General features: G+C 40.2%; 1 protein-coding gene across 1 annotated transcript in view; it reads right to left on the bottom strand.

Annotated features, from left to right (window-relative positions):
* ST8SIA6 (ST8 alpha-N-acetyl-neuraminide alpha-2,8-sialyltransferase 6) overlaps nucleotides 1-11,695 on the bottom strand; it is a 38,215-nt gene extending 26,520 nt beyond the window's left edge. Inside the window, exons 1-3 of the mRNA XM_062567721.1 lie at nucleotides 11,593-11,695; nucleotides 11,238-11,333; nucleotides 1,773-1,871 (exon numbers count right to left, since the gene is read on the bottom strand). Of these exons, the coding sequence (XP_062423705.1) occupies nucleotides 1,773-1,871; nucleotides 11,238-11,333; nucleotides 11,593-11,687 (290 nt within the window). The 5' untranslated portion in view covers nucleotides 11,688-11,695. The remainder of the gene's footprint in view (nucleotides 1-1,772; nucleotides 1,872-11,237; nucleotides 11,334-11,592) is intronic.
* Between the last annotated feature and the right edge of the window lie 354 nt (nucleotides 11,696-12,049).

Raw genomic sequence — 12,049 nt, 5'->3', positions numbered from 1 at the left:
GCAACATAAAGCATTTATATACCATGCCTGTCGGCAACACGTTCAAAATGCAAAAAAGATCCCTTTCCAGTGGTTCGTCTCAGTGAGGGCAGAGAGTTGCAATATTCCTGGAACAAAGCAATACCCCACCCTTCTCTACACCCCAAATGGCAGTTTCTCTTCCTACCTGCCCAGTTCACCTCTGTTTCATTTATTGGAACACCAACTCTCTCTCTCTCCCCACCCCACTCCCCCCCCCCCCTTTTTTTTGCGCCACAAGGTAGAAGTCCGACACTTTCTCAAAATTCTCCTACATTCTCAGCCCCAAAATATTCTAGATGTGAAAAGTAAGTTTGTATTCCTGCAGCCTATACTACTTTGTAAAACACAGGTAATGTTGGTATTGCCATAACCAGGTTTTAGAGGGAATACATTGGTCAGTTGTCCCTCTCTCAGTATTAATCATTCAATATTTCAGTTAACTGTATTCTTTAACCTCTGTTTGCCAATCTCTACTTCAGCTCTCTCTAGTACTACAGTAGCATAGAGGTCTTCCACGCTTCAAAAGCATAAAAACTTTTAAAATAGTGTATTAGTAAAGAAATTCTAAAAGAGAAACAGAAAAGAAGGCAATAATACAGCTAATAAGAAGTAAAGTAGAGTGAAGTTAGTGAGAATGAAGGACAGAAGGGGAAAAAGAAAGAAATCTGATATTAAAAGAACTGGAGAGGGAGCTGGGAAAAAATGCTCCTTAAGAAAAGTTAAAAAGTGTAATGTGGGAAAAGAAGGAAAACATTTTTGTATTTTAAAGAATCAAAAGATTAAAGACTGTTGGGAATACAGTGACTTAAATATGTGAAAGATCTTAAATTGCAATATGAAGGTGGGGAGAGAGAAGAAAAGACAGATAAAGTTTTAAAATCATGACTTAATGCTGGCTTTGAGTTACTTCTCCAGTCCTTTGACTTGGGGGAGGAGAGGAGGAAAACAAAGAAACCTCCACATAGCTACTTTTAGTGGAGGTTTTGTTTCTCATTCCATTTCTTTTCTCTTTATAAATAAAATACATATATATTTAAGTGTATATAACCCAATTTTAAAGACATTGTAAATAAGACAGGCTTCCCACTAGGACTAATAACAATGTTTCCTCTATTGGTGCATCCATATGCACCAGGAGATTTTATACTTAAAAAGCAAGGGACTGCTTGTCTGGAATTCCACATCTGAAAACAGCTAGGAATTCGAGCAGGATTGATATCTGAGATTTTTTTCCATGATAGGAAAGGTAAGTTGAAAGATGAAATGGATTTTGGATGTTTCTAAGATGTATCAACAACTGAATAATTAGTTTCCCATAGACTAGTTATTCTTATAAGGAGTGCAGTTAATCAGCAAATTTTGACACTAGTACATTTACATACTTATTCTAGTATAAATGCTGAAATGAGCCCATTAACTATGGTTGCTTACAGCAAGAGTGTTCACTGATCAGAAAACAAGACTCTCAAGAATGAAATTATACCTCACATATTCTGTTTTACTTCTTTTTAAAGATCTTGTAATGAAAGACTGTTAACTGGGATTGAGAAAACTTGTTGACTTACATTGTGAGGAAAAAAAAGAACCTAGAACAAACCTAACATGTGAAAAAAGGAAACATTGTTCAACCAATTTCAGTTTCCTGTTGTAGAGTTCCACATTAATATCAGTGAGAATTATGTGTAAAAGAAGGACAACCTTTCAGTGTTCAATTTAAAATATACAGAGGAGAAAGCAAAGCAAACACCTACCTTTTTTTCTTGATAGATGACGACAAAATATTGTCCTGAATTGCCTTGCATTTTGAAGCCTGTTCAACCTGGCAAATTCCATTTTTATTAGCAGTTGTTCTGATTAAAAAAAAGGGCAGGGGGGAAGACAATAAACTTTAAAACACATTCTGACAACACTACCACATTTAATTTTCTATGACAACGAGATTAATAGCTGTTGGTTTTAGCTGAAAACATTACCAAGGAAATCTTAATCACTTCTATTTTGAAGCTCTTGTGAAAAGGGGAGTTTGCTGCTAGTGAATGTAACATATTTGACCCTTTAAAACAATCCCATTTCACACTGTGAATTATATTATGTTGACTACTATGTAAAGCAGAAATGTAATTCAAAAAAATAAAATGAAAAGCCTCCTGAACATTACATTTTGAGGATATTTAAAATATTTGTCATTTGAGTATTTCAGTAGATATTTTTTTCTAAAGTTTTTGATGAAATGCAATATTCAGAGCCAATCTAAAACGTAAGGAAACATGAGTCACAGCAGGTGAAGTGGAACTTCATTCTTGAACCTTAGTTTAAGAAAAAACATGGGATGGAGTATTAAACTCAAGTCACTAGATTAGTGACTTGAGCTTAATACTCCTTCCCTTGTTTATTCTTTACTTACACAGTGAGAATAAATATTTGTAAAGGGAACCAAGGCATGTGCCAGACAATGATCTTTAATTCCTGCCATCTTATTTTCACCAGACTCCCGTGCGGTGCTCTTGCTCTAGCAGCCCTGGAAAAGATTGAGCTGTAAATTAGTAAATAACTGAGATAGCAGGGTTTTATTCCATTTGCTTCTTATGGACCTTGAAGCCTAGCTACTCAAACCATAATTAGCAATATAAAAGACACAGACATTCACTCCTGGGTGTGAGCTGCAGCAGTGAACAGCCCCGTGCTGTTCGCAGAAGGACACAAAAGCTAACCCAGCTCTCTGCAGAGGTACTCCTACTCTAAAGGCTAAGGGTCTTAGTGCTTTGAATATGATGGAAAAGTACCTACTTTGCTCCTGCATCAGTGTTACCATTCCTTTTACTAACAAGGACCAAAAAATCACATTGGCTTCACATCTCAAAACACTGAGACCACTTTTCAAGAAGATTTCCAACAAGCTGATTCTGCAGCTCTTATTTGGGCAAGATGCCAGTTTCAGTCACAAATAATTCAAATGCAAAGAAGCCTGATTAAAGAAGAAAGAGCAATATAAATGTTAGTTTATTTTGGTACTAAACTGACTGGCTTTTTTTTAGCTGTGATACGAGAAGAATAAAGGGCCTTTCCCTCTCTTTCTATCTCCCACAAATTTCCTGCAGAAACAGGACCTCCATAGGAGCAATTCACCCAGGCAGTGGGCTGTGAAGGAGGGATCAGCTCTCCCTCTCTTTCCACCATCAGAAAGTTCTCCCCTGCATACACTGAATGCCCCTACACCAGCATATGCATGCTGCCATCTGCAGACCCCTTGCTGAGGGCAATGCTAAGATGACACAGCATAAACCTCAGTTCTTTCAGTTCATAGTGACTTTAACAGATAGTAACAGCTGTTAGCATGTGCCAAGAGCACCACTGCTGATTTTGGATACAGCTTCTTACCTAATTCTTTTCCAGAGTGACAGAAAGTTCTCCAAGCACACAGTTCAGAGCATCAAACGCATAACTCAGTGGATCTTACATTTTAAGGGGCAGTAAATATTCTGCCTACAAAGTTTACATACACAGGTTTACTGTAGCTTGGTCTGAAAGGTTCCACACACACCAAAGTACCAGCTGGGACCCTTCTTTTCATAAAAGGAGCCAGTATCTGCTCCCCGACAAATCTAGTTAGCACTGACTCATGTTTCCCTTCTCTTCTTCTCTAACTCAGTAAGTTGAAAATGATCCTTCTTCTGCAGCTGCACCCTGAAGCAGGAGAAATGGCTATAGGCTAAGCTTAGGCTATAAACATTACCTTAAAAAAAGAGAACTATCAATATCATAAGCCAAGTGCATGTTACTGCTGCAAATGGTGTTTCACTACAACTAAACTCAAGACACTGGATGCCTGTCTGAGGTCTACTCAAAGTGGCCTGACCACTTCTGAACCCCAGCTGGCCAGAGGAGAATTTCTGCAACACAAGCAGCCTGCCAGGAAGACCAAGTCGGAAGTCAGCTTTCAGGCTTGAGTAGATCTCTGCTAGGTGCATTTGCAGGCATCATCTGAGAACTAGCATGTTTTCGCAAGGAAGACTCAGCTCTATGCAGAGAAACACCATAAGGCTTGCACAGTTTCCTATTAATTTATGTCCTGACATCAGTGGAGGCAGTGAATAAAATTCTCTCAACCAAATATAAGCTTTATTCAAAAGATCTTTAGCCTTTTAAGTTCACAGAACTGAAACTAACAGAAGGAAATTACTTTGTTTTTAATAAATAATTTTTTATCCACATAATTCCATTTCAAGACTCGAAAAATCCAAAAAGGAAGACGTAGGATAAAAAAAAAACAAAGAGTGAGAAAAATAAATCAGAATAAACAGTTCAGTTTTGTCATCATCCTGCCTATCACTTTTATAGCCATCAAAAGGGGGGAAAGAAAGGAATGAGTCTTTTTTTCTCTTTCCATGATTCATATAGGTTGTTTGAAATAACACATATAAGGGGAAAACCAGACATGATTCTTAATCCAAATACTTTTTCCATGTAATGTAAACTCACAGTTGATCACCAAAACATTTCTTCTGTGTTTTTTTTCAAATAAAATTTACTCAAAGCTCTTTATGTGGTACGAAAAGATACAGATAAAACAATTTACTTCTAAGACATGCAAAACAATGACTTATTTTAATAAAAGTTAAATTTCTCAGTTCCCTTTGGCCCTGTCAAAGCAGCCTCTGCTTCATATGAGTGGAAGATTCCTGCATTCAGATAAAAAAAGGGTGTGCAATGGGCGTTTCAGACTTCTGCTCCATTATTCATAGCAGAGTTGTGCACACATCCAACTCCAATAGATTCTTGATCACTTAGAACAGTCATGGTAGGCAACATTTACCACTAAATGAATTTATCTGCCCTAGTGGATGACAGTCTTTGCTCAATATTTAGAATTGCACTAAACAAATGTTTCCAATGAAACCAGATAACATGTCTAACTATGCATATATCAGGCTACATCCACCTAATCTTGCAAATTTTTAAGCTAGATGCTAACTTGAAATGAAAAATCATGTCATATCTTTTTGGTTTGAACTCAGATTTGATGAAACATGGACATTATGATCCCTTTGGAGTTGCAGATGTTCTCAAAGACATCTTTACTGGCCAAAATCTAAAAAAAGTTTTTCATGTACAAACAGCTTGAGGACCACTTCCTAACTATGATAATTTCAGGAACTAGCAACATCTGTACTTTAACCGACAAATCCATATTAGATAAAGATGACGTATCCTGCTTATCAGCATTTTGTTAGTCTATGTCTTGCCCACAGAATACAGATAACAACTGCTCCTTAAATAATAAAATCTTTAAGATATGGATTGCACACACTTCTGTTCAGTTTTATAGACTATGGACAGGGCCTAAGTCCTGAAGGAATCTATGGCCACAATATAATAAACTTGAAAAGAATTGACCACAGCAAATCTATCCTATAAGAACGAGGCTGTACTTCCAATTCAAGAAATATCTGTCTTCCCTCAGGAGGATGGTTAGAATGAATGAAAGAAAAGCAGAAATAGGGAGAAACCCTCACCCTATTTGTAATCATGCTCTAGTGACTGGGCTGGAGAGGCAGGTTGTTCCAGGATGCAGAAACTACATGTGAATGCCATTGCCCAAATTTTCCAGGATGCAGAAACTACATGTAAAGTTCATTGCCCAAATTTTCCTTTTCTGCACCTGCAGCATTCAAACCTGAGGCTATAGAGGGGAATCACCAAGGCTGAATAGATATTTAACAGCTAACAAGGAAGCATGGAGGAGCAGTGGAATGGGGACAGCAAAAGGAAGCTCTTTAAAAATAACAACAAGCCCAAAATAAAGAAGTGATCAGAGCAGAAAAAAGGACAAATGTAAAAGGGTTGAAAAAGTGATGGTTGGTAGTTAAAAAAAAGGGGGGGGGAAGGAAATACAGTACAGTGAATTACACTGCAACAAAATACGTCCAGCACTGAAAGGCCAAGGCCCTTAATGGCCTGAAAGGCTTCCCTCCAGGAGGACTCCCACAAAAAGAGCTGGAAACAACTGAAAGAATGTGCGGCAAGATTTTCAAAAGAGATCAGAACTGGACTGCTGTTTAGCAGTTCTGAAAGCAACAAGAATTTTACCCCTAATTTCAAATGGAATTAAGCCTATACTTAACATTATAGGAAAATCATACTCCTCGCCTTATCCATTCTCTGCCTGACAGAACTAGTTGTTCCATTTTTTTCCTACATCTTCTTATTTTTTTTCCCTTGAAGCAGCATAAAACCTCTGAATGCTGTTCCAGCTAAGCATCTCCAGTTAGACAGGATGACTTCTGCATGCTAAACTTCATTTGAACTTATATCTTTCTACCAGATTTGGTACTGAACAATACCATTCAGGTTGTGAATACCTTCTGTCTTAACTTTTCTGTTGGAGACACTCATTTGTATGGGAATCTCATACTGTATTAGTTGAATACTAGAGTTATTAAAAAACTGTAATCCATACTTCCCTAGGAAGAGTAGTCTTAACTGCTACCTTTGACATCAATTTAAATGAATCAGATTATAAGAATATATTGATGTTTTCAAGGTTCCCAATGCTTTGACTAATAAGGCAGTATACAAGCTAAATGCTTTGTGAAATGAGCTTTAAAATGGTTTTATCAAACAATAGGTGTGGGAACTTTTCTTGTAACATTAATCATAGAACTGTGAAAGAGACAAATCCTACTATCCTTTTTCAAGTTCCCATGGAAGTTTTGTTTATCTAAGGAATGCTAAATTTGGTGTTCCAAATGCAGCTTATTTAAAAATTGTTTTGTAGTCCTTCTGGTATATTCACCAGAGTTATACATAACATCAGATACTTTATTATAAAATCCATAAAGCAGGTGACATATAATGTGGCAAGCAATATTCCAAATCTTATGGTGGGTAAAGTGAAAAGAATATAATAAGGTACTTACTTGCACTGAAATGATGTTACAGTAGAACCTGATAGGCAGAATGACAGAGCAGTTTCACATGGACCAAGTAAACAGAAAGAGGTTGGGAAACATTTCACTACCGTCAGAACATAAATGTGTCCTGGCAGCAGCTTTCAGCTGAACACCTATTCATTTAGACATAACTAATACATGAGGCATGTGTTAGAAACGCACTCCTAGAATGTGTCTGCACGCATCACTGGGGAATGAAGGGAAAAGATACTAAGACAGCAGTAAAATTAGTGAAGTGGCCACCAGTGCTGACTAATCTAAACTGTAGCAATTATTTGTGCAATATACTAAGCTACTGTTCATAATCTTGGTAATAGCCTATCTCTTCTGCCCTTTCTGCCTGCCAGAATGCAATATTTTGACAGCAGGCAGAATGTACAGGTCTCTGTAGCATAGTTAATTAAGTATAGTTGTTTATTCCCTAAGCCTACATAAAGATCTGCTGCTGAGAGAGAAATCAGAGAAACCAAAACTGTGAAACATTGTATTAATTTAACTTGTTTACTCATAGCTCCTCAATCACTTCCTCTCACTGTTCAATTACTCCAACAATTTCTATGCTGTGTTTGTCTTGAACCAGCGAAGACAGAGAGTAAGTTAAGAAATCAGTAAGAGGAGGTCTTAAATTGATGGCACAAACAGAATAACAGAATAGTGGTGGTCAGTTCCTCGGGGGATTGCTGCCTTGTTTTCACTGGTGTAACTCTGCATTTACAGTGTATATAAATTGTGCTTGAGAAAACTATTTTCAGCTTCCTGGCTGGCGTTCATTTTATTCATCCGCCATGCTTTCCTGGGCAGTACAAAAGGAGCTAAAATTTCTGCCCAGGTTTTACATAGCACACTCTGGGCCACATGATAGAAGAAAGACTACCTAAACACTCTGCTTATTACCACCATCCTCTAATGAGCACTAGCAGTATTGAGCTCTATTCTGCTATTAATGCTGTGATTACACAAACACATATGCTGCACAAACACAGGTGGGGAGGGAGGACCAAACGTCTCAAGGTGGGGCAAGGACAGGATTACTCCTTCAGTTTCATTGTTGGCTTATGCCAGTTTAAACTCTACTTGGAGCTATAGCTTAAAAAACAAGAGTACTATACAACAAATGGAGATGAGGATTTGACAGAGAGCAATGGTATCGCAGAGTAAACGATGCTGGTCAGATTAATATATTAAGTGAATATTAGAGAAATCTTACTAACAACAGTCTTTTTGATAGCAAGAAACTTTATTAATGGACATATTAAACTGTGAAATAAGCCCAATAAACCCAATAAACCCAAGACAAAAAAAATGTAAGTCTAAAGAGGCAGCCATATTGTTTGAGATTTCTAAAATTTAACATGGAAAAGCACCAAGAAATGTCCTGTAATGAACAAATGGCATCTTCAAGGTTATTGACTAAGATGCAGGTCTTCAAAGAACTTTAGATGCCTAATCACCATCTAATTATAGTTGTGCATAATCACTGCATAAATATCTATGACAGTCTGAACCAATCTCCTACCTACGTAAATTTTACCCTTTTAAAAGAATTATTCAAAGTAAAAGAAGAGATTAGCCTTTAATACTGAGAGGCAACAGAATAACAGGACCTTAGGGTTTCTTCAAGAGACGCTTTACAGATAAGCATCCCACAGCCCAGGAAAGCACAGTAAGGGGAAAGATTAGCTCATGATTCTGAAGATTGTTTAGGCTACTAATTCTGACTGGCATTCAGAAAGAGAAGCACATATGGCAAGAAACTGCAGGTTTTTTGATTTTTTTCTCCCTTTCCTGAATCCTTCCTCCAAGTCAGCAGGAAAATCTTGGCTTGCCAAAGAAATGTGTCAAACTGATGAAGAGACCTCAGAATCTAACTTAACACCCATGCACACATTCTTGCCCTTATACAGGAATGGACACTGCTGTCAGCAACACTGCCGTGCTGGTCAAACACTTACAATACATCAGGAGAACGACACATCAGGAAGTCTGCACCATCTGACTGTTTCTGTTTTTATTCATCAACATACTAACAAAACTGGATCTGATTCATAAATTCATTAATCCCTATACAACCTATCCCAACTAAGGACCCATTCCAACTAAGGGCTCTTCTGTCCTTTTGCTGCACTTATGGATAAAGCAGCAAAACCCCAATGAAAACTGGAATCTACTTCCTATTGCCCAGATCATCTGTCTCCATCACTGAGGGGTTGGTCTGTACCTCTTGAATTCATCCAGATGCTCTCTGGATCAAATCTCTCCAGCATGGCCCTCAGCCAGGCCCAGTCCAGCTGCTGTCTGGATCAAATCCCTCCAGCATGGCTCGCTGCCCAATCCAGCTGCTCTCTGGATTGAGTTGAAGCTCCTGGTCAGTCCAGCAGCTCTCCCTTTCCTTCCTCATATGCCAAACATGCACCATAAATTCCCATCAGGCCAGCTTATTGAGCACAGTCACTCAGGTGAGAAAGATTACATCTCCTCTTGGACTCAGCCAACAAATCACCTCTCCAAAGTTTAGGTTATAGGAGCTGGAGTGAAATTAAATCTTTTTTGATGAACAATGTACTTGTTACAGTTCTGCAGTGACTTAGCCATTGACAGTTTCAGATTGATGAAAAATATTTCCAAATTGGTGCCAAAATCCTTTAAGTAGTTTAACCAAAAACACATCTCTGAAATTTCATATTCACTTGCCTTAGAGAGCTTAAAGACTGACCCATACATGCCATGGATTTTCAACCCTCTTCAGTTTGTCTTGTTTCCTCTTTCTTTGCTCCAGTTGTAACTGTGCTAATAGCAGATGGGAAGTGACTAGACTCCTGTTCTCTGAAGTGCTCTCTGCCAGCATTTCTAGTCAATTTGACTCCACGGTTTAGCACACACTGCTGAGTGGCAGGAGACTGCAGCCCAGAAACCGGCAGGAAAAAGGAAGAGTACGAGAAGAGGGGCCAGGAGGGGGGGTGGGGAGAACCACAGACATAACACAAAACAGAGTCAGAAGGAGAACAGCGTGACAGCTACAAAAAACAAAGCAGAACAGAGTACCTACTGCAAAACTACTAAACTGTAGGAAGTGGGAAAAGGAAAAAAGCAGAAAGGTAAAACAAAAAAAATCCACAGGAGAGTGAAGCAAGTTAGAAGAACATAACAGGAGTTAGAAGAAAGCCTGCAAATGCTACTGCTTATTTTGTTTCCATCTAATTTTGAAAGATGTTATAAACCTATGAAAAATGTAAGTACTAAATTTTGAGGCAGGGAACACAAAAGTCTCCCATGGAAAAGCATAAAAAACCTACTGTAAGGACACTTTACAATGGTTATTAGTACTATTGTCACTTGTATTCACTCAGGAAAAGACTATGTCGTTTCTACCTCAAATTTCAGGCAGATTAGGTGAAATGTTGCCCTCAGTAAGGTCAGCTAGCATTGTCACCATTGACTTCAAGATGGCCAGTTAAAGAAATTCTGTTTTTTTATATACTTTTTAACCATAATATTTACTAACACACACTAATCATTGGAGCCACAATGTTAATGAGACCATATAAAGTCAAAAAGAACAGCAAAAGTATTCATATGCTAGTACCTTGTGTGTAGATAATACCCTCTCCTGCACTATTAGTTCTCCTACCGTGTGAGGAGACTCAAGAGCATCAGAATTGTTAATATAAAAACCTACACATAAGGCAACTTGTTTCACAATTAATTTTACCAACAATTTCTATTTTAAACATCACAGTATAAAATAAGCTTTTAGGCAAAGATCTACAATGTAAAAGGGCAAGGCAAGGGGTCAGACAAAAGAGCTCTCAAGGAATAAGATGTTAAGTAATATATAAAAGGCTTCAAATCTCTTGCCTTAAGCCTATGTATATTAAAGGCAAAATCTGTATTTTGAAGTAAATACACATTATAAAAAGGGTAGTATTACCCAGCCCCAGATCCACCTTCCTGGAAAAGAAGATAAAAGATACCTGAAAAACATTATTCAGCACTTTTTGCAACATATATTAACAAAACTACCATATGCAACATTTTGCTGGGCACAAAACCAACCAGAGTGACAGCTGTCATTACAGAGGCCTACAAGCAAATATTTTTTTACAAGTATTGAAAGGTGAATTTTCATTTTCTCAACTAGTGAAAAGTGAATTTTCACTTTGTCTCCGATTATCAGGAAAAAAAATGAGACTAAGGCATTTTTTGCTTTTGTAGACCTTTTGTAATAGAAACAAGGCTAGTACTACGTAAAACACGGACTGCCTGTACCTGTTCTCGGGCAGGGGCAGAGGCGCCAGGGCCGCCCCGAGCGCTCGCACCGCTCTCGGGGTGACGGTAGCTACTTCGGCATCCTTCTCCCAGCTCCTAGCAGACGAGACGGGAAAACAAAGTTGTCAGAACCAGTGATTAAACATCACCGCACGCGAGCAGCCCCGGTTCCTTCCCCATGAATCATTCATCCCCTGCGCGGCCCCCGGGCAAACACCGAGACGGAAAAAATAAAATAAGATAAAATCAAATCAGGCCGGCCGGGCTGCGCCGCGGTGCCGCCGGCGAAGGGGCGGCGGCTGCCGGGTGCCACCACGTCCCGCTCCGGCCCCGCCGCCGCCGCTCTAGGCTGTACCTGGCGCGGAGGGACTGCTCGCCGCCCGGCCGCAGGAGGCAGCCGCCCAGCAGCAGGCTGCCCAGCGCCGCGGCCAAGCCGACGACAGCCCGCATCGTGCGCTCGGCAGCGGCGCCCGCCGCAGCTACGGCCGCCCCATAGTATTTAAGGGAGGCTGCGGGGAGGGAGGGGGGCGGTGGCCATGGCAGCCACAGGGTCTCTCCGCCCGGCCCCGCCCCTCACCCGCTCCGGCGGCCGCGGCCCTGCGCCGCCTCCATCGGCTCCCCCCGCCGCCATCGGCCCCCCCCCGCCCGCCGGGGGCTGAGTTACTCGGGCCGGGTCGGGCCGGGCGAAGGGCTGCCAGGGCTCCCGCCAAACTTTCCCCTCAGGCGGGCGGCGCGGCAGGTGCCCGGGCGCTGGCGGCCATGTCGCGGGGGGTGGGGGGGCTCCGCCGTGTTTTTCCCGCTCCCGCTCGGGG

This window comes from Rhea pennata, chromosome 2, assembly GCF_028389875.1.
Source record: "Rhea pennata isolate bPtePen1 chromosome 2, bPtePen1.pri, whole genome shotgun sequence".
Taxonomy (NCBI): domain Eukaryota; kingdom Metazoa; phylum Chordata; class Aves; order Rheiformes; family Rheidae; genus Rhea; species Rhea pennata.
This window is presented reverse-complemented; position numbering and strand designations above follow the sequence as displayed.